The sequence below is a fragment of the Ctenopharyngodon idella genome, chromosome 16, assembly GCF_019924925.1.
Source record: "Ctenopharyngodon idella isolate HZGC_01 chromosome 16, HZGC01, whole genome shotgun sequence".
Lineage (NCBI taxonomy): Eukaryota > Metazoa > Chordata > Actinopteri > Cypriniformes > Xenocyprididae > Ctenopharyngodon > Ctenopharyngodon idella.
In genome coordinates, this window is record NC_067235.1 from 27,523,900 (window position 1) to 27,551,766 (window position 27,867).

The 27,867-nt window shown below is 36.4% G+C and overlaps 1 protein-coding gene across 2 annotated transcripts; it reads right to left on the reverse strand.

The window, feature by feature from the left end:
- Positions 1 to 1,133: 1,133 nt before the first annotated feature.
- si:dkey-199f5.8 (beta-1,4-galactosyltransferase 3) lies at positions 1,134 to 27,661 on the reverse strand. Of its 2 annotated transcripts, XM_051864742.1 has the most exons (8): positions 27,503 to 27,645; positions 26,445 to 26,489; positions 15,918 to 16,987; positions 12,880 to 13,115; positions 10,042 to 10,229; positions 9,506 to 9,628; positions 5,955 to 6,059; positions 1,134 to 5,565 (listed from the first exon to the last, which is right to left on the reverse strand). In XM_051864742.1, exons 3-8 carry the CDS (start codon positions 16,174 to 16,176, stop codon positions 5,397 to 5,399), a joined length of 1,080 nt encoding a protein of 359 aa, XP_051720702.1. In that variant the 5' UTR covers positions 16,177 to 16,987; positions 26,445 to 26,489; positions 27,503 to 27,645; the 3' UTR covers positions 1,134 to 5,396. The 2 variants fall into 2 exon arrangements, with proteins under 2 accessions (XP_051720702.1, XP_051720701.1); XM_051864741.1 differs by lacking the exon at positions 26,445 to 26,489 and having other exon boundaries at positions 27,503 to 27,661.
- Between the last annotated feature and the right edge of the window lie 206 nt (positions 27,662 to 27,867).

Genomic DNA, 27,867 nt, shown 5'->3' on the forward strand with positions numbered 1-27,867 from the left:
GCATCACCAGCAATAACACCCCCTTTTTTCAGTGCCCAGAAAGCTACTAAAAACATATTTAAAACGGTTCATGTGACTACAGTAGTTCAACCTTAAAGGGTTAGTTCACCCAAAAATGAAAATTCTGTCATTAATTACTCACCCTCGTGCCGTTTTACACCCGTAAGACCTTCGTTGATCTTCGGAACACAAATTAAGATATTTTTGTTTAAATCCGATGGCTCCGTGAGGCCTACATAGGGAGCAATGACATTTCCTCTCTCAAGATCCATTAATGTACTAAAAACATATTTAAATCAGTTCATGTGAATACAGTGGTTCAATATTAATATTATAAAGCGACGAGAATATTTTTGGTGCGCCAAAAAAAAAAAAAAAATAGGCTACATCTTATTTAGTGATGGCCGATTTCAAAACACTGCTTCAGGAAGATTCGGAGCGTAATGAATCAGCGTGTCGAATCATGATTCGGATCGCGTGTCAAACCGCCAAACTGCTGAAATCACGTGACTTTGGCGCTCCGAACTGCGGATTCGACACGCTGATTCATAACGCTCCGAAGCTTCATGAAGCAGTGTTTTGAAATCGGCCAACACTAAATAATTCGTTTTTTTTTTTTTTTTGGCGCACCAAAAATATTCTAGTCGCTTTATAATATTAATATGAACCACTGTACTCACATGAACTGATTTAAATATGTTTTTAGTACCTTTATGGATCTTGAGAGAGGAAATGTCATTGCTCCCTATGTAGGCCTCACGGAGCCATCGGATTTAAACAAAAATATCTCAATTTGCGTTCCGAAGATTAACGAAGGTCTTATGGGTGTGGAACGGCACGAGCGTGAGTAATAAATGACAGAATTTTCATTTTTGGGTGAACTAACCCTTTAATGTTATAAAGCGACGAGAATACTTTTTGTGCACCAAAAATAACAAAATAGCGACTTCGTTTCACATCTTTTGTTTTGAATCAGTGGTTTTTGGGTGAACTAACCCTTCAACAATGAGCAATATATTTTTTACAGCACTTATTAATGTTAATAAAAATTCAATTGTTTGTTACATTAACAGACGAAACTGTAAAATGTATTCGTAAATGTAGAAATGAACAAAGACATGATGAAACAGAAGTAGCTAAAGAAAATCTTTAATACTGTGATTATCAAAAAAGAAAAACAGGATGGGGCTTGGTTTTATTCATCAGGCATTGTTTAAATATTATGAACACAAAAAAATGAACAGATGGGTCAATCTCACAATAACATACATTTAACATACATGCATTCATAAAGCTGTCAAACTAGAATTGATTATTCTTAATTAAAGAATAATTTGTGTCTGCAGGAAAAAGCTGTTGAACAATTATGGCAAGTGTTTACTGAAGCCTTTCATATTTGGATCTGTGGCAACATTTCCACAAATCACAAGTGGATAAAACATCACATGTGGTACTTGTCCATTCAATGCTGCTGACCTCATAAATAAGCAAAGAAGGTTAACCCAAGATTACTCACCCTCATGTCGTTCCAAACCCGTAAGACCTTTGTTCATCTTCGGAAATCAATATATTTTGATGAAATCCGAGAGGTTTCTGATCTCCCTATACACAACAATGTGTAAATTCCAAATTTCAAGGCCCAGAAAAGTAGTAAAGACATCATTAAAATAGTCCATGTGACTACAGTGGTTCAACCTTAATGTTATGAAGCGACGAGAATACTTTGTGTGCAAAAACAAAAAAATAACTTTATTCAACAATTTCTTCTCTTCCCTGTCGGTCTCCTACGCTGTTGACGTAGTAAACACAGTGCAGCACTTCTAGGTTCTACATCAGAACTCATTCTACATCCGGCTCATTATTGGTCGATGCTGATGCTGATGCAGAAGCCGGTCAATAATGAGTCAGTGATCTGACGTAGAACCTGTAAGCGCTGCACTGTTCTCGACGCTTCATAAAATTAAGGTTGAACCACTGTAGTCACATGGACTATTTTAACAATGTCTTTGCTACCTTTTTGGGGCTTGAAATTTGGAATGACATTGCTGTGTACAGGGAGATCAGAAACCTCTCGGATTTCAACAAAAATATCTTAATTTGTGTTATGAAGATGAACGAAGGTCTTAAGGGGATGAGTAATTAATGACAGAATTTTCATTTTTGGGTGAACTAACCCTTTAAGATCATCATCTAACTCTATTCTTTTTATGAGGGTTGTAAAGAGTTTATGGCAGCAGTTTAATCAATCTTTTAAAAATGTCTGTCATTAAAAACATCAATTAGAATTGCACAAATCTCTAAAACACACCAGTCACAAAACACATGAGACATTTAGTACATTAACATTTGTTTTATTAAATCATCATAAGGCCGCTGAGTAGTGTGCAGACTTCTTAAAGAGAAACAAATGCCCCGCGCTCAGAGCACTGCCCACTGAAGAACTCAAGATTACTGACGCCCAAGTAAGGCACATTTAGAAACATCTGATCCATCACCCCACCTGAGTAGTGTGCAGCCTGTCATCTGTACATATCAAACTATATCATTTATGGATGAGGATTTTCAAAGTACCTTCTATGATGATGATCTGAATAGCTATCAAATATAAATTCTCAATGTGAAGAATAAACATCTTGAGTGACCCATTACATCCCAAAATAACTCAAAACAAAAGAGTTTACAGTCATTACACTCAAGTGATTTTCTACATGAGCCAACAGACTTGGGTAAGGGACAGATTTAATTAACCTGACCATTAATGGCCACCTTAACCTTGTGTAATTAAGAAAAAGACTTACTGTTCAACAAAAAAACATGCTTGTTAAAAAAAAAAAAAAAAAAAAAAAAGATGATATGATTTTTTGGTATCTCTGCCTCAATGACTTCTTTCAATGACCCCTTTCAATGACCCAACACTATATTTTTTCAAATGCCCCATCACAAGCTTCCAACAGCATACACACTAGTAAAGAAAGGAGCAATACCTCCACCATTCACACAGAGAACAGCAGCAATCAGAAAACAATGTATGATCAAGTTCTCTCAGTCTCACAAACACACATCTGAAATGCTAGTGTGCCTTCAGTCTGAAACATCTGTGTTTGGACCATCACAGTGTCTGGTTTCACCGTGAGACTAAACAATGCAGAAGACGTTTAGAGGTTAGACAAAGACAAGGCATGGCAAAAACAAGGTTATCGTTTGCCTATGAAGGCCAGGATTCAGTCTTTAAATATGAAATACGGGAAACACAAAAACATTTTTTTCTTTTCTTTTTTCAGATTATGCCAATAATGGGTCTCATTCATGAACAAGCAGAACAACCAATGTGTAAATTGTTCGGTTGCATTGAATGTGAACATTAGCACATGCAATTCAAGGGGCTAGTTTACATAGGAATGGTTTTATGATTGATAGCGCATACGATTCAATGCAACAATTTATGTAAAAATGGTTTTACAAACATTTATGTATTAAATTTTAAATGCAACAATTTACGTAAGAATGGTTTAACAAATATTAACGCATTTGATTGAACGCGATAATTTACACAACAATGGTTTTCACGCATTCAATTCAATGTAACAAAAGAATGGTTTATGAATTTTAACACATTTAATGCAAAAATGTACAATGATTTCACGATTGTTGGCGCATTCAATTCGTTACACCAATTTACATATGAATAGTATGGAGCCCCGCACATGACATCAAGAAAAAAAGTAAATCGGGCGCACAATAATTCTAATTTGTTACCGCAATTTGTTGAATTGTGCGCAAAATTTACTTTTTCATTCACCCGATTTGCTAAATCGCGCATACAATTTGCTATTTCGTTCCCTAGATTCATAAATCATGCGCATGATTTATAAATTGAGGGAACGAAATATTAAATCGTGCACACAATTTAGTAAACCAAGGGAACGAATTAGTAAATCGTGCGCACGATTTAGCCTACTATTTATTTCCTGCATGTCATGTGCGGGGCTCCATAGAATAGTTTTACAAATTTACGCAAGAATAGTTACGGACATTTGCGCATTTAACGTAACGTAGCAGTTTAGGTAAGAATGGTTCCACAAAAATTTGTGCATTTGATTCAAGGAAAAATTTATGTAAAAATGGTTAAGAACGTTAGCGCATTCAATTCAATGCAACAATTTACATAATGATTTTACAGTTGTTAAAGCATTCGATTCATTACACCAATTTACATTAGAATGTTTTTTTTTACAAAAATTAGTGCATTTTATTCAATGGGACAATTATGAATGGTTGTACGAATAATTTACACTTGTGTTTCATAAATGAGACTTTCTAAAACCTTTCGAGTAACAAGGATTCTAGGCATTTCTAGGCAAATTCTTTGAATAAATGTTGGACAAATGGAAACATGGGTTGAAGAAGCACGCACTCTTCACGAAGCCAACCCGAACGGAAACAACATGATGCACTCTGTAATGACGTGACATTCTCTCACCAAGAAGAGGAATACAGCTACATTCAACAACCCTATTACTAATCCAAAGCAAATGACAAAACCGGACACAGCCAACCAATCATATAAAATAAAAATATGCAGATAAAATACAATGTGTTGAGTAATTCATGAAAATGAGAGGCAGCGCGTTGATTATAAAAGCCAACATTATTACTAAGACGACCAAAGGCAAAAAGGAGAACATCAGTATATGTAGAGTGGTTATTACTACCAAAGAGGCCAGTTCTGAGTGCGTTACTTGAAATGAAAGATATAACAAAATATCACTCCACCTGCCTGGATAACAATACAGTACATAATCAAGTTGTTAAGTACTAATTTACTGAACAGGAAATGCACCAGACTCACAGAGTAGTGCGACAACAATGTTGCTTATGCAGTATATCGGCCTGCTTCACTATTTCCATCACATGGCATTAAACGAATTTTACCCTCGTCCTCACCCTACTACAAGAGGCCGAACCTACGTTTCAATCGTCATGAAAGAAATGTAAAGAGAGATTGCAGCTTGACTCTAAGGCAACAGAGGTTTTTAAAATGGTGCCCACTGGCACAGAGGATGTATGAACAGTCTGTCCGTCAGGAAACACATCCTTCCTGCAGAGTGGTTCGTTACGGATTCTGCGAAGCGGTCAGTATATGGACCAGTTAATGAAGTTTCTGCAGCATCCTGACTGATAACGTGAACCAGTGAGCACAGGATCAAAATGTCAAACTTTGGAGAAAGAAATAGAGAGAGAGAGAGAGAGAGAGAAAGGGCAGAGAATCATGGTACCACTAGATGGGTCCACCATTACAGCAGAAAAGTCTGTGGTGCAGTAAAGGCATGATGTCCCGTGAATTCACTGGCCATGTGCATGTGGGCGAGTGGTCTGCAGGCAGTGCGGCATTGGCGCTAGGACTTGTGCCTCTTTTTTTTGGTCGGGTGCAGCCCTGCCTCGGTGCCGATGTTGACCGTAATGTTGGTGTAAAGAGGTTGATAATCCCGGGACACGATCTCATATTCCACCGTATTCATACCATCATTTTTCCATGTGTGCCGGGTCTTAGCCAACATGTTAAACCTGCATGAGAGCAAACAGCTTGAACAGAGGAAGTACTAGGAGATGATGTCATCGTTTTAAAGCGAAAATGTGTTAAGGTGCAGTCACATTTTTTTGTGGGCGAAATGCAGTCATTACAATAGGAATGCATGCGAATGGGAATTTTGAGTGAGGGCGAAATATTTCCAAAAAAAGATTTCAACGTTGACCAATAGAAAGCTGCTTGAAGCTGGTTGCTTCATATCACACTATTAACGACAGCCAATGAAGCATTGTTGATCGAAATTTCATTAATGTGACCACACCTTTAGAATGTGCAAATTTTGCAAAGGAGGACTACAGAAAGACGTTGAAAGGCATCTTGTCAATGGTTGTTGTGCATTTATCAGATGGTTGTAATGTGATTCTACCTTTTTGGATTCTCTTCATTGCCTTTGTCATGCTTGTGTTTGATCATTTTATATCGGCCCACTTTTAGAGATGGACGACTGATCAGCATTCCTCCAAGAGAGACCCTGAGAAGATGAAGAATGTTAGACAGTGTGCAAAAAAGCAGAAGGAGACACTCAGGATTGAGTAACTCGTTCCCATTCAATTCATGAGTGTGAATTTCATTGAGTGGGCCACACCCTCAGGAATCAGAATGGCAGGAAAGAGGACTTTTTATTCAAAGAAATTCAACACAGATGATACATTCTGGGAAACGAGTTCTTCCACTCTGGTCCACAAAAGTTAATTTACTAAATGTGATGAAATGCACTACTGTTCAAAAGCTTAGGGTCAGTAATATTTCTTTTTGAAAGAAATGAATACTTTTATTCAGCAAGGATGCATTGAATTTATCAAAAGTGACAGTAAAGGCATTTATAATGTTAAAAAAAAGATTTTTATTTCAAATAAACACTGTTCTTTTTAATCCTGACAAAATATATAACAGTTTCCCCAAAAATATTAAGCAGCACAACTGTTTTCAACATAATAATTAGAAATGTTTCTTGAGCACCAAATCAGCATATTAGAATGATTTCTGAAGGATCATGTGACACTGAACACTGGAGTAATGCTGAAAATTTAACAGGAATAAATTACATTTTAAAATATATTAAAATAGAAAACAGTAGTTTAAACTGTAATACTATTCCACTATTTTTACTGTATTTTGAACAAATAGACCTTTAGTGAAGAGACTTATTTCAAAAACATTAAAAAAATTTTACTGATCCCAAACTTTGGAACAGTAGTGTATATAAACTAAAATTCTATAAGTGGCATTTAAAACATTTAAATCTTCAAACTTTAAAGCTTTTTAAACTTTTTTCCAAACTTTTTAAAAACTTTTTCAAGCCAACATTCTAAGTCAGACTTTGCTTTTTGAGTTAAAAACTATGGTTATATGACTTTTAGGGCTGCACGATATTGGAAAAAATGGACATTGTTATATATTGTTTTTCTACGATATATGCTGTGATATGAAATCAATTCACCAGATGACCTGAATAGCTGTATTTGGAAAGAATTATTAATTCTAGAATGACTGGTGATTTGAGTGCTTCTGCACAGAAAATAATAAATATATTACAAGCATGGATAAATACAACAGAATAGAGCAAAGATATAAATGAAATAAACAGGGCTTTATGTTTTTCAGGTAAGTCTAACAGTATTCAGGTACAGAAACTGCCAAATGTAAAATAACACTGCATAAATTAAATATAATTAAATAATAGTATAATTAATAATACTTAATAAATATAAAATATAACTATGAATTAAATATGAATAATCTTTGTTAAAGGGGACCTATTATACCCCATTTTACAAGATGTAAAATAAGTCTCTGTTGTCCCCAGAGTGTGTATGAGAAGTTTTAGCTCAAAATACCCAACAGATAATTTTTCATAGCATGTTATAAAATTGCCACTTTTTGTGGTTGACCAAAAACACGCCGTTTCAGTGTGGGCCCTTTAAATGCAAATGAGCTGCTGCACTCGGCCTAAGAGGGCGGAGCTTTAAGAGCTCGTTCTCCCGTGTCAGGATTCAGTCAGGACACACTATAATGTCAGAAACTGCGAATATAAGCTGCATGGAGATAGAACAGGTATAGTTTAGTTTAATTACGGTTATAACTTATATTGTCTTCCTGTTTTTATCCACTATATTAGTACAAGCCTGTTGTACCGTCTGAATGATGGCCAAAACTTTACAGATGAGTTTTATGATGTTTATTGTACTTCACACAAAATAAGAAGCGTCCGTTTTCACTCTAGAAAATCACTGTAAGAGCTTAATAAAACACAGTGCAAGTGTGCATTAAAATATTATCCATAAACTCTCTCTCTCCCTTGCATTATCATCAACATACACAGCGAATTACACAGAAACACTCATTACAACTAACAGTAAACAAATATATAAAGACCTTATGCCTTTTCGGTTGGTGCTTAATAAACTGGTCAACTTTATATCCGTAAATCAACTCCGATGAACTGTAATAAAGTGCTCTCACCTTCATTACTGCCGTATCCAGTATCACTCTGGAGACTGTAATTACAGCTTAAGCTGGATCACGAACAGTTTGTACTTATATATCCTTGAGTAGCACATTTTTAGCACAACCTCTGTTTTGTATTGTCCCTTTGTATTGACATTCACTCACAAAGCAGTCCAATATGAAATGATTTGCGCAGACATAAACGAATTTCGGTAGATCTGAGGGAGCATTTTCTTGGAAAACAAAATTAATCCACCTCGTCTTCAGCGGCTCAGATTTACGGAGTAAATGGTGAGAGCTATGTGGATTAATCCATCCAGCTACAGAACACCTAAAACACTTGGGAGACGTTCTTGTCAGTGCAGCAATGGCGGACTGCGTGAACTCGCTGTGAACTCGCTAAGGGCGTTTCTATGTTAAAACGGCAGTGTCTGTCAACATTCGTGGGTGGGGCCTGTGGCTAAAGTGACGTCACACTGTCAGGGATCTGGAAACGGCTTGTTCTGAGACTGCTTATGATTTGACTGCTTATGAAAAAATGAGTGGTTGGATTTTTATCATTATAGGGTGGTTGTGTACACACATTTATCTCCAAACACTATGCAAAAGTGATTTTTGCATAATAGGTCACCTTTAAAGCACAAAAGAGTGATTTTTCTTTTGCTGTTGACACTAACCCTAACGGCAGCAGGAATGTTAAGCTGCTGTCACTTTAAGAGCTAATGCACATATCCAATATAATATGTATCAGTTTTCTTTCTCAACTGTTTACGTTCACTTAAAACATAAGCGATGAGGATACTTGCCGAGACGGGCATTTTGACAATTTTGTGGCATATGTATCCATTCAGGCACAAAAAGACGAGAAAGAGAACTGAATTTGGTGTTTGCGTGGCTCTGGTGTGCACACAGAAAACAGTGTGAGTGTTCTGAATTAAGTTCTTTTTTGCATCTTCTTGTGCTTGAATGCTTTAAACTCGCTTGAATATTGGAACTGACAGGACTTAAAAACTTTCACTCTCTGATGGTTAAACTTTGCAATTAATCTGGGAATAAAACCATGGGGTCTGGTCCGTACAGATCATGGATCAACTACGATTCCTTTTGACATCACACATCCTGCGAATGTGTGAATGTACAGTATAATAATATTTGTTCGTTTGCAAAGTGGCTGAGCTGGTGAGCCATGACTCATAGTTTTAAAAAACATCAGATCACACAATCCACCCCTATAAAGCAGACAGCAACACATCATCAGATGTGGACACTCAAGCTTTGAACTTGAAAGACAGGTGGTTCACGGCCAGCTGCATCACAAGGATAGATCTCCTCCCACACAGACCACTCCATTAATGTACACACACACACACACACACACACACACACACACACACACACACACACACACACACAATGCATCTGTGCACACACTCAAACCACCAAAGCAAATAAACACACTCAAACACTCACCTGACGCCGATATCGTCGTCCTCACCACCCCAGCCCCAGTAATTGTTTGGAAAACCATTCATCTTGAGGTACTGATCAGGGGTCAGAGCTGACACTCCTCCAAAATACATCTTATAAGGCAGTCTGAGTGATCACAGGAAGGAGAAATGGACAAAAACACTATAAATGTATTTATTTGGTTTAGTAAAGTGACATATTGATTAGTGTTTTATGAGTATTTATTATTATTTTAGGGTTTTTTTGTTGTTTTAAAAGTCACAGTAAAACTATATCAATTATTTTTGCTGCTTTTAATATATACATTTTGTGTGAGAATCCAATAAAATATATTATTTATTTATTATTATTTAAATATTTAATTTTAACGTACATAAAATGGTAAGAGTCATATTCCAGAAATTCTTATTTATTCCACAAATACATGTGCTGTAAATTGATCTGATAGTAAATCATATACATGTACATAATCTATATGTGCAGGTGTCGAAGCAGAATACAGGCAAATGAAGTCAAATGAAATGCAGCTGAACACTGACTTGTAGCCAAATTTGTCCATGGCAATGGCGGCGTGTTTGGGGTGAGCGTCGCAGACGTAGGTGTTACGGTCGTCTTCGGGAATAAGGTCTACATCATGAAAGAAGAGACAGTCCCAATCCTCCTCCCTCATGGCCTCACGAAATCCCACGTTCATCAGCTTTGCTCGGTTAAAGGTGTAATTACCAGCCTACACACAAAGAGCGTCATTGTTATTGAACAAATTATAATGATAAGATATACTGTACAGACGCAGCAGAAAAAAAATGGACTGAATCTATAATGTGGTCAGGATTTTCAGAGAAGAGATTAATAAGGATTACGGTCTAATCCTTGCCCTCTTGATGTGAGGTGGAAATATCAAAGTCAGAAACATACGCAAGGAGATTATTTTCTTCTGATGGTAATCCATTGTTTTGTAGTCTTATGAACAGTAATTATTTGAAATTGATTTTTTTTGTAACAATGTGAAAGTCTTTTCTGTCACTTTTGATCAATTGAATTCATCCTTTCTGAATAAAAGTATTAATTTCTTTATTTAAAAAAAAAAAAAAAAAAAAAAAAAAAAAGTCTACAACCGCACAAAACCTGTGACTAAATAAAAGTTCAACTCAACTAGCGCAAATGGGATTTCAATCTCATTGAGCCTCTCAGGTCGGGAGCAAAAACAATTCAAACATTTCATGCCGTACATCTATAATCCTACATAAAACTGTATTAACCTAGGAAACCAACAATAATAAATCCAGACAATGTAGCCCAGGGAAACAGGTCTGAATCTGGCACACTGTTGTATTAGGATCATTGTTGTTCACTAAAATGGGAGATCAGCAGGGGGAGAGCAAAAGATGACCAGCGATTGACCCGTCAGAGTGAGTTGTACAGGTTTGCATCTAGATCGACAGCTATAACAGGATAAAGTGATTACAACTGGCTCTTACAGGAAACTGCAGGAGGCACAGTTGAGTTGTATTATAATAGAGCTGCATATCTGACATGTAACCAAGCAACACATACATCTTTATACAACATGTAAAACTGAGAGCACGGTCTAAAATGAACACTCGGCAGGTGCCAAATGAGAATAAAAATTTCCTTTGGTAACCAAATAAAAACAATGTATGGCTTAAATTAAGGTCTGACCTTTGTTGATGTGAAGGACCCTAGTGAAAAATAAATTTACTAAAATGTATTTGAAATACATTTATTTCATGCTAAGTATACTACAAATACATTTACGTATTATGTACTTATTAAAAATACCTTTTGGTAGCATTTTTGGTATACTAAACTGGTATACTTAAAGTCTACTAAATTGGAACAACTAATTTTGTACTTGATGCACTTTAATTTTGCGCAAGTAGTGCTGATGTATAAATAAAGATATACTGAAGTATGTTTGTTTGTGCTAAAGTGGAACTACTGCAAGTATACTTTAGGTACACTTTAAATATCTTGCATTTAAAGACAGATTTTATTCAAAAATCATACAGTCCTTATCAAAAGTGACATTAAAACACATTTTAGGCTTAATATTAAGAAATGTGCATTGTGCAATAAAGAAATGCTGCAAATAAAGTTTAATTATAATTTTTATCAGTAAGTCTCAAGCAATTTGTCAGTAAATATGTTAATAGATTTAAATACTTAGTATGATATAAATGTATTTTAAATATATTACTTTTTTACTAGGGGAATCAAATCAGAAAGATACAAATGGTCTACTACAGAAAAGATCAGACATTTTTCAGAAGAGTGTGATTAACAATTTCTGGAAAATTTACCATTAGCAACTTAGCTATGAAGCCTGAAGTTTTTCATTTCATTTTCGTACTTCCTGAACACTGTCGTACTTCCTGAATAACAAAATGAATATGAGGAACAAACTTGCAAACTTGTCAATTCACTGAGAGATTATGTAATGCTGAAAGTAGCACAATGACCCATTGACCGTAAATATTTCTTGCTGGTCATGGAACTGTATTTTGAATATTTACGAACAGTACTTTTTTTGTGGAAAACAATTGTTTAAAGGGACAGTTCACCCAGAAATGAAAATTCTGTCATCATTTACTCACCCTGAAGTAGTTCCAAACCTGTATGAATTTCTTTGTTCTGCTGAGCACAAAGATATTTGGAAGAATGTCAGTAACCAAACAGATCTCATCTCCCATTTACTTCCATAGTAAGAAAAATAAATAATATGGAAATCAATGGGGGAGGCGGGATCTGTTTGATTACTGACATTCTTTCAAATATCTTCCTTTGTGTTCAGCAAAACAAAGAAATTCATACAGGTCTGGAACTACTTGAGGGTGAGTAAATGATGACAGAATTTTCATTTTTTGGTGAACTATCCCTTTAAGTCAGGGGTGTCCAACCCTGGTCCTGAAGGGCTACCGCCCTGCAGATTTTAGGTCCAACCCAAATCAAACACACCTGAACCAGCTAATCATGGTGTTCAGGGCAGAGATTGTATATTATAGGGAGATAAGAGGGTCTGTATCTCTTACCATTGGAGAAAGCGTAACGGCTAACTCAATCACGTGCGGCACCTCTCAGCCTATCATGTAATGGCCTCTGGTTCTCTTTCCTGCGTACCGCCACAGCCGGAGCGTTAGCATTAGCTGTTACGCTTTTTTGGCTAAAGGTTGAAGGCTTGCCTTCCAGGGGATTTGTTCAGGGCTGCTCGCTAATTACAGACAGGTGTGTTGGAGCAGGGTTGGAACTGAAATCTGCAGGACGGTAGCCTTCCAGGAGCGGGGTTGGACACCTCTGCTTTAAGTGTTTTCTGCATCACCAAATAAAATCACAACTATAATCACAGACTGCAGACACACCTGGTGAATGACATAGATGCCATAGCTGAGCTGCTGTCGCTGTAGGAAGGGATGCAGATAGTAGAGGAGGAACTTGAGGTGGTGCTCCCTATTTCTGTGGGGAATGATTACTGCAGTGCGATGACGTGCCTCACAGTTTGGTGGCCTGTAGCGCCCCCCACGAACAACAAGCGGATTCTTCCTCTCAACCTCGGCAAGCTTAAGCCGAGAGGGGAAAGTGACATGAATTGGTCCACCTGGACATAAGAAAGGAGTGTGAACAAGAAGGATTGACTTCACTTTAAAGGGTTACTTCACCCAAAAATGAAATTTCTGTCATTAATTACTCACCCTGATGTCGTTCCACACCCATTGGTTCTGCTACACTGTTTACATCCAGCGCTTTATTGGCCGGCTCCTGCGTCAGCAGGTTTGTTTTGTTTTTGCACATAAAAAGTATTCTCGTGGCTTCATAACATTAAGGTTGAACCACTGTAGTCACGTTGACTATTTTAACAAAGTTTTTAAATGACGGTAATTACGTTGCTTTCTATGGGAGTTAAAAAACCATGGATTTCATCAGAAAATATCTTAATTTGTTTTCCAAAGATGAACAAAGGTCTTATGGGTGTGGAACGACATGAGGGTGAGTAATTAATGACAGAAATTTCATTTTTGGGTGAACTAACCCTTTAATAATTTCTAAAAAGGAGGAAACACGTATAGTAGATTTACACAATTATATACTGAGCCCCAAGCTAATAGACTGCAAAGTAACTTTACCAGTTACACCGAAAAACTGTGGCATGACTGGAATGTGTATTTGCAAAAATTACTATGGTTTATGGATGACAGTATTTAAAGTATCTTGTTAATTTGGTAATGGTGATATTGTAAAAGTGGGCTAAACCTGGATTTGCCATGATATCCATGATGATATATTTATTTATTTACAGGGTTCCCATATCTTTTGACTATTGAATTTTTTGTAAAGATTCTTCCAGTTTTGTTTTGTATTATAGTGCCACCTATTGCCCGAGCTCCACCACTTTTTGGGGTGTCCTCAGTGTGTGCCCATACATATGCGTTAATTTTGGCGAAAATATCTCATTCCATTTTGAAGTTATAGATACTTATATATATATATATATATATATATATATATATATATGAGATCATAAAAAATGACCCATGAGCGACTTTGACTGGATTTTTTTGCCACTTCCTATCAAAATTTTGACATTTGGGCTTTGACATATAGGTAACGAGCTATGGTTCGGTGTTTCCTACGCTGGTTTCGTCTCGATCGGACTAACAGTGTCAAAGATATTCGCAAAAGTTTTTTTAAGCGCAAATCAAAACGTTACACAAACCATAAGCCGAAATCTGGCAAGTCTGGTATCGTTGGACTCGGCAAGGTTTCAGGAGTCTAAGGACATGACTCCCGTGAAAATAAGTTGACCACACCCAAGGTTATATACATTTTCAGCCAAAACCATTAAAAATATGTTTTTTAAAGCTTTTTAACAGTTATAGCGACATCTATGGTCCGATCTCCATAAAAGTTGTCATGCTTCTTTAGAGTCATATGCTGCATGTGCTCACTTAATTTCGTGAAGTTCTGAGTTTTCGTCTACGATTTATAGGCTTTTGAGTATATTTTGCCACGCCCATTTTCTAAATGACCCTGTTATAGCGACTCAAAGGGTAAAGTTCAACTTTTTTTTTTTTTATAATTGTTGATCTAGAGAGTCCAGAGAATTGTCCTGCACTGGTTTTGTTCAGATCAGGCGAAAAACCTAGGACTAGTTCGCAAAAGTAGGTTTTTCACATATTCGCGAATAATTAATGAACGATTTGAGTGACAGCATTGGTTCTTGAGGTAAAGTTGTTCAGCATGAAGAGATCTATCAAATGATATGAATATTGCATGTATGTGTGAAACACCACATGATTACAGAGGCGTAAAACTCATTAGTGCCAACTAGTGGCCGATTTCTTTCAAAATTCTTACAGACCTCTAGGACCATGAGTCGAACATACCCACCGAGTTTCGTTCCGATTGGCCTCTGTTAACCTTGTCTAATAGGTGCTCAAAATTCATTGGCCGATGGCAGCCATGTTTTTCGAGATACGCCAATGTGCTCATAGACTATCATGCACCCTTGGACCAAGACACTGCATGCAAAGTCGATCGGACTAACGGTTGCGTAGTTACAGCTGTTTTTGAGTTTTTTTCCATGTTATAGCGCCACCAAGTGTCCAATCGTTGCGATTTTTTTTTACTGTGACCAAAGATTGAGCCTATACACATGTGTTCCGAGTTTGGTAAAAGTGGCTCCCACCACATCGTACGTTTTGGCGCCACGCTGCGACCGTGGATCGAAATTTCAACTTTTTTTTGAAAATTATTGATACTAAGACTCCAGAGAACATTTCTGCACTGGTTTCGATCAGGCAAAAAACCTAGTACTAGTTCGCAAAAGTAGGTTTTGGACAAAATTCAAAATGGTGGACATTTTTCTCAGGCGGAAATAAAATCGGAGATATATGTTTTGTTTATCTTGAGCCAAGGATTACAATGATATAAGACACTTAAGTCTAGGACAAACGGTCTATGAGTTATGAGCGATTTTGAACTTTTGATTGCAGTAGCGCCACCTATTGGCTGATTGGGGTCATACTCTGTCAGCCTCTCCCCAAATTGAGACCTATCATCTGGCCAAGTTTCAAGTCTCTAGGCCTTACGGCTTGGTCTGCACGATTCGTTTTACAGCGGAAGAAAAATAATAAAAATCCTTACAATTACAATAGGGTTTCAGCACTACGTGCTTGAACCCCTAAAAAAGGAAAATAAATATGTAAAATTTAATAAATAAAATAGTGTGTATATTTACGTTACTTTTTTATTTATTTACATTTTGGGTTTTTTCTTTTTTTTAAATTCTGTTACACCGGAAAGAAGCTCCCAGGCATTTTATTACGACACTGATATGATGCATTCACAATAGAGAGAGATCAGAAACTTGATACACTATTGAAGGAGCCATCAAACTCACCAATCAGAGGTGACTGCTTGGGGCAGTAGGGCATGTCCTCTTTACTAACAGCAGGGCCTAAAAGGGAAAGGTTGGCATACACATCCGTGTGGTTGCGTCCACCGACTGAATGTCCCATCGTAGAATCCGGCTTACGGAAAATCCGGAAAAAATATGACACTCTTTTCTGGTAGCCCTCTCTGGAAAGAAGAGCCATGACCACTAACTGGACGCCCAAGAACATGATCAGGTAACGCCATTTGGACTGCAGCGTGTACATGGTGACGAAACCTTTCAGTGGAAGTAGTGCACCACGTTTGAGAGTCAGATGAACAGTCTGAATAAATTTAGGTTTGATAAGTTTGAGGAACTGAACTCTACGGTGGTCTCATTCCTTGTATCTCAGATACTTCAGACTGTGACTCTTATGCATGCAAACACAAGAAACAAATAAAACAGATATGTCTCAGAAAGCTATAAGGCCTGGAGATGTAAACAAATTAATCTTTTCAAGGATTGGATCAGATATGTGGAGTAGAGGTAAACAACAGTTCAATGGAATATAAGGCACTTCAGATGAATTAAATGGCTAAGGAGAGGTATCATTTATTCTAACAGACATTCAGACCTGCTGCAGGTTGAATTAGATTTGCTTTGCTCACTGGCAGTCTTTAGCCTATTAATATACAACTTTAAATGGAAACTCCCAGTGGTCCTCTGGTGTTTTCATGATTCAATGATCTACTGAGCTTCCGTCAAGCTCCACCAAAGCCGTAGGAACTGGAAGGACGCGTTGACTTGCTGGAAGGAAATGGACTGTTTTGTTCCCAGAGGGTTCTCAACAGCAGCAGCCCTGTAAAAGTCTCATGGCCCCTACAAAATAAAGCATGGGGCCCCCAGAGGTCCAGGGTACTGTTTTGTTAAGTATGTATGTATGTATATGCGTCTTAGATATGTAGGAGGGGGAAACAAAGAGGAGGGGGGAGGGATGACATCCAACACCCCCAGCTATTGTCTCATTCTGTCGCCGTGCAGGGGGAGGGTCCAACACCCTGTCCAACGCCAGCTGGTCCAATGACAAGAGTCAGTGTCTGAAAAACAAAGAGGAAGACATGAGGAGTGACCCAAAACAGAGGCTTTTCAATATGTTAAGTTTGTTTATTTGCCTTCATACTGCATACTAATTCACTCACGCTTCTGGATGATCAGGGTACAAAACTTATAGGGGTCTTGACATTTTGGTGAAAATGCTGTTTTAATGAATAGTGAGACACTGGAATGCTTTTTGCAACTAAAATGCGAAGAAAACAGCTAAAGAATACCACTGTCATAAGCATAGAAAATATACACTACAGTTCAAAAGATCTGGGTCGGTACAATTTTGTTTTTGGGTCAATGACGTGACGGGTCATTTTTTTGTCCAAAGGCCTTAATAATAATAATAAAAAAAAAAAAGATATGACATGATCCAAAGTATGTAAGGTTGTGCAACTAGATCTCTTTTATCAAATCCAAAAGGTTTTAATTATATTTTGCTACATATAAAGGGATTTTAAAGATTTTGAAGTATCAAAAGGTCATTCGGTTTAACTGTCCAAAGGCCAATACAGCCACTTCATTTGTGATTAAAATAGCTTAAAATGTAATTGTTGATATATGATGTTATAAAATCTTAGTGCAAAATGGTATTAAAATTATGTGTAGAAGTCATTGCTTTGTTATGAGAATGAATGTCCGGAAAAATGAATTTCTTTGATCTCATACGGAGTAACCAATATAAAGTGACAATTTTGGATCAAGTCATGCGGTCAGTATCATGTGACAGGATGTGCCATCATTCAGACACCTGCAAAGGACCAAATGGTCATGAAGCAAGGTAACTAACTCTCTCTTAACTATTTGAAAAATTCATGTTTTCACTTGCTCATACGCATGTCCCGAAACATCAGGTCATTCGGTATAACCACTATAAAACAAAATAGTGGAAAATAGTGGAATATTTTAAAAACTTGTACTAAATATAAAATATTTGATTGTTCTTTTGTTAGCTAGATAGCAAGCTAACTAGCTAGCTAGCTAGCTAGATATCAGCCTGGTAGCAGTTTTTGAAAATATAGTCATTTGGTATAACCAAAAGTGTCATTCGGTAAAACCGAATTTTGTCATTTTGGTTAAACCGAATGACTTTTCTGGTGACAAATTTTGTCCATCTTATTAAAAAAAAAAAAAAAAAAAAAAAAAAAAAAAAACGACAAAAGCAGTGTTAATTGATTATAAAAAACACAATCTCATTGTTAACACTTAATAACCTTATTCGTCAATGACCCTTTTAAAGAAACTGATATTTTCATTTAGTGTTGTCAAAAGTACCGGTACTTCGGTATCAAGTCGGTACTGAAATTTTGAAAATGTGACGATACCAGCATTTCTGTAGTACCGAGAATCCGGGTATATTCGGTACCCACTGATAGGGCTGTGCCAGTATTTACTTGAATATGACACGAGTGAAGCACAAAGCTTTGTTTACAGAAGAAATAGGCTAATAGGTTAGCAATTAAATGTGACATCACAGCCATGGAAACATTTTGGTTCATGCTAAATGAGAGAGGTATGTGAGTCCATACATTTAAGCTTTGTATTCTGTTTTGCGAATCGCGATCTGTTTACCCGATTAGCAGAGAATTTAATAATATTCCATTAGTTATTCCACTGAACATGGAATCTTTTCCCAAATCTTCAATCACGAAGGGGATTATAAACGTTTCTTCCTTTGGTTCGCTTTTAATTAGGCCTATTATATTCGCATTCTTTATTGTGGTAAAGTAGAAAAAACACCGTAGGGCAGAAACCGTTTTGCTTGCACGTCATTTTCTATTTAACACAGTTTGTGCTTGTTATTAGACTTTATAAGGCGCGTCAAGTTTATTTGTATAGCGTGTTTTACACACGCCGGTGATATTTAGTTATGCTTTCTCTGGCAGCGCAAAATCAAACATAGCCTGAATGTCTGAAGATAAAACTCGCTCTTCAGACCTTTTACAACAAGCGTCAGTTGCTTGTAACATCAGGAGAAAAAGATATTTTTAACGAGAAATGGTCTCTTTCCTGCTCGTGTCCCACATCCCTCTCAAAGCGCAGAGCGCATCTTTGTGTGGAAATAAAAACGAATGTTTTTTAGAATAATACTTCACTTTCTTATTATTTAAGTTACTGTTATTTACTGATATTTATTTCATAGTTTTACAGGCTGTAGTGTGTCGTTTCACTGAAGGAATAGCTAAAATAAACAAGTACGTCTGTTTCAAAATGGATGTTTGAGCATTTGTTTATTTATTTTTTTATATTTCAAAATTTATTTCACATACACACATATATATATATATATATATATATATATATATATATAAAAAAAACACACACATACATACACGCTCCAAATATTTATATGTATGATTGCCATCATATGTAATATGTTTTTAAAAATAGGCTAGTTAAATAAAATAGTAAAATAGTTCCAACAGATTTTCCTGTGGTACTGAAATTGGTTACCGAGAAACGTAAAATTTTACTGGTATTGGTACCGACTACTGGAATTTTGGTACCGTGACAACACTACTTTTCAACAAGGATGCAGTCATTTGATCAAAAATTATAGTAAAGACATTGATAGTTGCAAAAAAAAAAAAAAAAAAAAAAAGTGGTTTCCACACCAAAAATCAGCATATTAGAATGATGTCTGAAGGATCATGTGACACAGAAGACTAAAAATTCAGTTTTACCATCACAGAAAAAATAAAATATTTGAAATATATTAAAATAGCAGTTATTGTACATTGTAATATCTCAAAATATTACTGTTTTGACTGCAATTTTGATCAAATAAATGAAGCGTTAAAAACAAAACATTTTCAAAAACAAATCTTAGCCCAATTTTTTGAACTGTAATTTATATAATAATAATAATAATAATAATGGTTAAAATGGTTAAGGCTAGTAGGAAATATTTATAGCCAGTAAATTTCCTCAACTCACACCTCATTGGCAGGTGTAGCAAAAAGTTATTTTGGACCCTATGTACAACTGTTGGAGAGCAAACACTACCAGCTTGTGTCGCTCCCCCCTCCGCTCCTCTAAAATGTGTTTAGATGAATAAAGCCTGCACTTGGTCATGGCTGACTTCCCAGACACAGGCCTTGTCCAAGGGGAAGGAGGCAAACACCCTCAGCAGGACGGCAGGAACTCTATAAGATCGGTCCCGAAAGCCACATCACCCCTGCTGTGAATTCTGTCCCACCACTACCAGGATCACTCGCTGGAAAAAGAGACCTGGGGCTTCAAACAAGCTTCATTTAATCTTCCTGACACAGTCTGGTGGATCTGTGCCTACAAATCAATTACAGCTCATTAAAACCACCACTCACAGGCTGATAATCCTAATCTGGGGAATAGCGCAGGGATTGGTGGATTGGCACGAAGAGAAGATGAGGCGACGGTGTGTGGAGAAGAGTCATCTCTTACTAATCTCATCTTCAGCTGATCCCTCACACTTGTGGTAAGGATTCACTGCTTTCAGGAAGAATGAGAGGTGGTTTATGCATCTCTATGTGATAAAGGAAGATCAAGGAGAGGAAGCGAAATAGAGAAGAAATAAGGGAAAGGCTGGCTGGGATACTATAAATGGCAACTTTCCACTATGGTAAATGAAGTCAGAGAGCACAAGGTTTGACTCCGTGCTGACTAACACACACAATCTGTCTCAACCTCACCCATTATAATGGACATTAAAAGGTTATTTTCTATTCTAGTTTCTACTTAATGTCTATGAACAACATCTGCGCCATAATTACCACTGACAATCATTTCTAAAAAAATAAAAATAAAAAATAAAAAAAGCTCAGGATATTTTTGATATTTAGACCATAAATACAATAAACCCCCTTAAAGAAGTCTTGCTTCTAAATTCATACCTTTTCAAAGAGTAGATACATCTTTGTGCGTCTCTAAGAAATATGTCAGATTGGGGTCAACCCAAAACCAACCACTGTATAACTAATACATCCCAATATGGGTTCATGAACATTAAGTACACAAAACATGCCTCATTTTGAGATTAACATAACTAATAATGTTAATTTTCAGTTCAGTAAATGAGATTCATTATGTTTACTCAGTAACCGCTGAATTATTCAGTGAAGGATTCATGATACTGATTCAAGTTTTATTGCCATCTTTTTTCTCATTTTCAATTCAAGAGTGCAAAGTAAAATATGATTTCTTGGTACTAGATATTCAACTACTAAACAGGTTTCCAATTCATTTATGAACTGCAACATTTTTGTCTTTAGTATTTGACAATATACCAGATGTGGCACATAGTACACATTAAATGAAAATAACCATAATATTGCTTTAAACATCAGTGTATAACCTTCAAGTGATGCTCTGACATAATCTGGCAAGATAACCATATTTGAAGCCAACTCAAATCTCATAATCTTTGTAGCATTAATGATACCCAAAAAAAAGAAAAAGAAATAAGAGGCTCTCAAGAAAACCTAAAAGCCTTCTGGGAAGCGTAGTCAAGCGTAGCATGTCTGTAACCTCTGGACTGGAACAAAGTAACAGTCTTACTAAGCCACATGGAGATAGGAAGAAAGACGGACGGATAACCAATATTAAAATGGGATAAAGAAGATGGAAAGAGAATATTGTGTCCTTTCCCTGCCAGAGCACGTCCCCCTGTCCTCCTTCCATTCTGGATTCAAAGGGACAGCACTGACATGACTAACTCCATCTTCACAAGCCAAGACACACAATCTTTTATCTTATTCCTTTCACTCTCCTCCCTCACACGGCAGCGAGCGTGCGTCTATACGAGTCAGGCACAATGCACCATGCCCAAGGGCTTTAATATTATATTTATATACACTACATAGACAAACACAGTATAATGGAGGAGATGAATGGGTAAACAAAAAGTTCATTAACATAAATATACTGAGAGATCTTTCCTGCTGCGCAGCCCGTGGCGACTCGTGTGGCTTTGCTCAGCAGTACAGCATAGAGAAAAAATAAGAACTGCATGAGGCTTATATGAGGCACCAATGGTCAGGCTTGACTGAATAATGAGATTGCATCTGCGCTAGCATCTAACAAGACTACATTACCATCAGCCAATAACTGTGCCTCATTGGCTAATTTAACATAAGTGGTCATTCTGCTTAAAGTCTATTCTATTCTAGCAACGGACTTGCCAATGGAAACTGCATGTTTTCTGGTTTCATGTATTCTGTGAATTGTGCAAAATAATTTCATATATAACCTTATATATTTCTTATATTAGTTCATGTATAATCTTATTTTAAAATAAATTTATATTATAAATATTTATTTTTGTCTCATTTTATTTTACTGTAGCAAATTAAATGTTGTATATAATAATGAAATTTAAGTATTTATTATTGTAATAATTTACTGAAATTTCACTGTATCAAATAAGATGCATTGTATCATTGGCATTGGCTAACCAGCTCTCTAGATCATATCAACATATACATAATCAATACAAAAATCAAGTGATTACGTAATAATCACAACAACAAGCTAGCTGTTTTCACGTATAAATATGTAAATATCAATACAAAAATTCCCTATTTTGAGCATTAACAATCTGTTTAGGAACATTCGTAGATAATTACTAAACATGCTACAACAAGTACGAAAAGACAGAAAGTTTAATAAGAAAAAGGAAAAGTGAATAAAAGTCAAGAGGCTTCAAAGCATTAGAATTCTTAGCCAAGTCAGTGAGACAAATGAAACGTCGGCTGGAGCTATACCGAGCATCTGGATCCCATGTGTTAGATTATGAGAACGGTAAGAACAAAGGAGTTTGAGAAGATTGGATTCCCTGGATCCTGCAGCCCGCTGTCAATCAAATCTTAAGAGAAAACAATCTCTCTTCTCTTGCTTCACTGTCACACAAGGTCAACAGTCAATCTATCAGCCAATTCACCAACATCTGTCCATGTATAGCAAAGCATGTCCCTCTAAAGCCTACAAGATCACTCAAATACACACCATCTGTACAGTAAGCTACAGAGTGTACAATACAAATATGTAGCACAACACAACACCATTATGTAACTTCACAATGGCTGAACTTTTCAAACACGTCTACAAAACGGAGATTGTGTCACAAAAGTCTTAAAATAACAAACTACACCTTAAAAACAAATGTCATTAATACACGGACACATACAAGAACAGACATCCAATGCTCTAGTTTTTACAGGTGTTTGTTTTTCAGGCAAGTAAAACAGAATGTCCAAAGGCTTAGGTCTCTTTTCCAAAAACTTTTTTTTAAATAATACATCATTAGTACATTAAAATCCCCAATAAATTCTGAATCCCTCCCTATTCTACCTTGTGCTATCCTGAGCAATGGCTGAAACTTTGTATTACTAGCACTTCTCATGTTTATTGCCTCTTTAAAGGGGTCATGAATTGAGAAATCAACTTTTCCTTGCGCTTTTGATATATAAGACTGATATACGACTGATCCTGGAATGTGCCTATCTATAAATAGGTGAAACGCTGCCTCCGCAGAGAATAGCGATTCAACAGGACAAAAATAACATTACGTTTCAAAGGATCTTTTCAACAAATCTTTTAGTTATATCGCATTTGCACTGTTAGTGACGATGAAAGCATTTGTTAGTATACAGAAATTGAGTTGCATTTGTGGTTAAAAAGTATATACATTTTTATTTTTTTTACAAAATGACCGATCTTTCCGTAGATAAGACCCTTATTCCTCGGCTGGGATCGTGTAGAGCCCTTTAAAGCTGCATTGAAACTGCAATTTGGACCTTCAACCCGTTGGTCCCCACTGATGTTCACTATATGGAGAAAAATACTGGAATGTTTTCCTCAAAAACCTTAATTTCTTTTCCACTGAATGAAGAAAGAAAGACATGAACATCTTGGATGACATGGGGGTGAATAAATTATCATGAAATAATCATGAAAGTGAAATAATACTTTAAATTCAAAGCCATTAAGGAAGGAAGACCCTGTAGTGTTGTCATCTTGTATGATCTCATACCTTTCTTTTTGATTTGTCCCTGTGATTTGAAATAATGTTACCTTAGGGGGAAAAAAAACATCTGCGCCTTTTGGAAATTTGCATCCTGGTGCTTCCACATCCAGAACGTTTAATGCAATATCCTGAATTATTTGCATAAAAAAACACAGCAGGAAATCCCTGAATACCATGTGTGCGTAGCAAAGATTCCCTGATCAAATTCAAGATCCAAAAGTACAATTTAAAAATTAATAAAAAATGCTAATCATAAATTAAGATAGTATAAAATGACATGGCTGGGCACAAATGGTTTCACAATTTCATGTGTAAAAACAGGCCTGAGCTCAAAGTACATCAGAACAACTAAAGGGAAAGAGGTCACACTTTAAGAACTATGGCATTTGGCTGTCACAACTTTCACCCTGTCAAATCCAGAGCATTTATATAACATCACTGCACATAACCTGAAGGGAAAGTAAATGCTAAGCATGCCGAATCCAGACAGACTTGATGCAACAGAAAATGGGATCTTCCTTAATAATACACAACATCAGAGTTGTTTGCGTAAGCTATGGGTTCAAATGCATCAAGGAAAAAAAATATCAATATCCTGATTCCTGGAGGGCAGCGGGAATAATGGTGACGCAGACAATCATTTGTGGTGCTAGAGGATTTAGTTTGTGCCCGCAGAAAGAGTACCAGGAAAATATTTTCCCTCAGCTATATTACTCAGCTTACTAAAGCTGCTTTTAATATCTTACATGGAAACAATGAGGGGAATCAACATAATGGAATTTATACGAAATTTCATAATGCATGAAGGTTTGAATTTCATGATAAAATTGACAGAATTTGAATGATGTCACTTTGTTTCTCATCTAAACTAACAAAATACAGAGCTTATTGCGATTATTGGTGGTTAATGCTGGTTAAAAGTGCTTAGGCTACAATGCATTATCGTGCGCCACCTTCTGGATTGGAGTGTGGATCGCCTGTGACTGACTGTATTCGTCATCTGACTGTATGCACCGAACCGTGACGGTTCGAGAATCGGGACAAATATATACCGTTACACCCCTACTTCCTAATGTCCATATACTGTCTGCGAAGGCAACAAGTTGGAAAGCCTTTGCAGAAAACATTCCGGTGACTCAGTAAACCGGGATCTGATGATCCAGTGATTGAATGAGCGTCATAAAAAATAAAAATAAATCACAGCACAGCTTTTACATGGTGACAGCAAGTACACAAAACCAAACTCTACTAGGGATAACTAGTCTTAAAATGCATCAGGTTGATTAATTCCCTTGTTACATAAGCAACTGACAGATGCCAAATATCTAGTATAGTGAGCGAGTTCAGGAACAAAAGAACATAAGAAAAAGGTTTTCAAAACCTAAATCCTTGTACGGTTTCCCCAAAGTTGGAATGTTATAATAGAGCCAGCAAACATTCTGACTCCTCCCCAATGTCAATGTATAAAGCAGAAATTAACTATTAACTCTCAACAACAGATATAATTTGTTTGACCTTTTTAAAATTTAAAATGAAACGGCTGACGCAAAGCCACACATATTTCACTGACCCATTTTGGATTTCACTGTTCCTACTTTGTGACCTATACACCACAAAGCTACAGGGAGAGCAAAGCCTAGAGAGCAAGCAGAACAACCTGCTGCTTGGATCTGTAACCAAGTGATAAGATCCAGGGGGAATAAAAACGTCAACCCATTAAAAAAAAAGTCATGTCTCACACAGGAAAACAAAGCGCAGCTATTTATTATCAGGAATAGCTGAAGTATGCAAGAAGTAAAAAGGACTAGACAACAGCTTTCACCAGTGAATAACAACCGTGCGTTCCTACATGATGAAACAAAACAAAAAAATCTTTTCTAAATTTAAAAAAAAAAAAAAAAAAAAAATTACACAGGGCTTTCTTTCTAACAAACCTGTCTAGTCCTTAAGCAGTTCATAAATCACCTACAGAGGAGCACAAATATCATGAATTCGTAAGCCTCCTTATCGCAGTATAAATCACCTCTTCCTCTATAAGGAAGTTCAAAGCTCTTAAAGACATTTCATTCTTCACGATGCCTTCCAAGAAGTGTTTAAACAGACCAATTTTAACAACTCACTGTGACATTTACCTAAACTGTTCTGCCAAACTATCAACTAATAATTTGTGTAAAACATTTCTGCATTGCAAAATACTATGAATTTGAATGTAAAAAGGTGAAATAGAGCTGTCAGGGTAAACTGTCCAGAACAGGTTTTTTTTTTTTCTTAAACACAAAACACACTTGATGAAAAAACCTCTTCAAGTATTCCCATAACAGATGACAATCTTCTTATCCAGTGTTACTAATGTTTATAGGACCTGATCTGCAGAACCTGTTTTTCTGTCTTTACTTTAAATTGGGTGACATTATGTTCCACAATTGTGAGAAACCAAATACCAGATTTACCTGAAGAAATGCAATTGAACCAGTCCACCAGTACTAAGCGAAATGCTGAAGAAAAAAAAAAAAGGTTATTTACTAAAAAGTTGCTTATCATAACATCAACAAATCTGATAAACAAAGTGCTATATCTTATTCTGTAGCCACAGACAACAGTAAAAATAAAACAAACTGAACGTAAGCATGTATTATATTTTGTAGTGATGGAAATCTACAGACATTAGACTATAATATAACAACACTCATAATGTGAATAGACTAATATAATTTTTAGATAATTACTGTTTTTTTTTTGTTTTGTTTTTTTCTGCTGTTCTTTAGGTTTTGTTGTATGAGGTAAATTTTGTTGTAAAAGTAAAAAGCAAAACAACAAAAAGTACTCAGGTAATTATTTAATGTGTTGGGTAACACTTTACAATAAGTTCCCATTCGTTAACATTAGCTAATGCATAAACTAACAATGAGCAATACATTTGTTACAGTATTTATTAATCTTTAACGTTAGTTAATAAAAATACAACTGTTTATTTTTAGTTCTTGTAAAGTCTTGTATATCCATCAATAACAACAGAAATGATAATAGTCAAAATATATTTTTTACGTAGTTTATTGATCGTTAAGAAATTTGATACAAGTAGAACTTATAACATTTAAAAATTTAAGCGATAATCTAATAAACGCTAGCTGTCGATCTCTAATAGGCATTAATATCAAGATATAGATTACGTGACAGTTAGGTAGTGATAATTGTGTTTAACGGTCACAGCTGGATATAATGACACACTATAGCCGCTGAGGTTGATGATGTTGGTGTTATTAGAGCGCCTGTAAAACGAAAAAAAAAAGTCATTTCCCCATAAACATGGGGTTTTGCTTCAGTCCTCAACTTGAGAGGAAACGATGCTGAGCAGCCCACCGTCACAGAGTCAGTGCAGTTAGCTACAGCAGGCTAGCACAACTGGGGCTTCTCACATACTCACTAACCATCCAAAAGGTGGAAAATGTACACTTCAACAAAGACCAAATGAGGAAAAAAGATCTTGATATGAGACTTTAGAACTTACCTGATTAAACTCGGATGGTTTGGTGGTCTATTCACTCAGATATTCCGTAACTCCTGCCTATTTATATGACTTTGTCGAGTCCAACGGTTTCCCTGTCGGAGTTGAAAGCGCCCAGCATGCACAGGAAGTGATGCGCGCTCACGTTGCTATGCTGTGCTGTAGTGAGCGAATGTGCGCGCACACTAGAAGTCTTCTCCTTTTTTCCGTAGTACGCGTTGAAACATTTAATGGATGAAAACAACACCCTCTGCGTGTTTCTTTGTGCTGTAACTTTGATATAACATTCGTCTGCTTTAAATAGCTAAAATCTATTCATCCATAATCATAGTACATGAATGTAAAAGAGTCCTACTACAACTTAACTC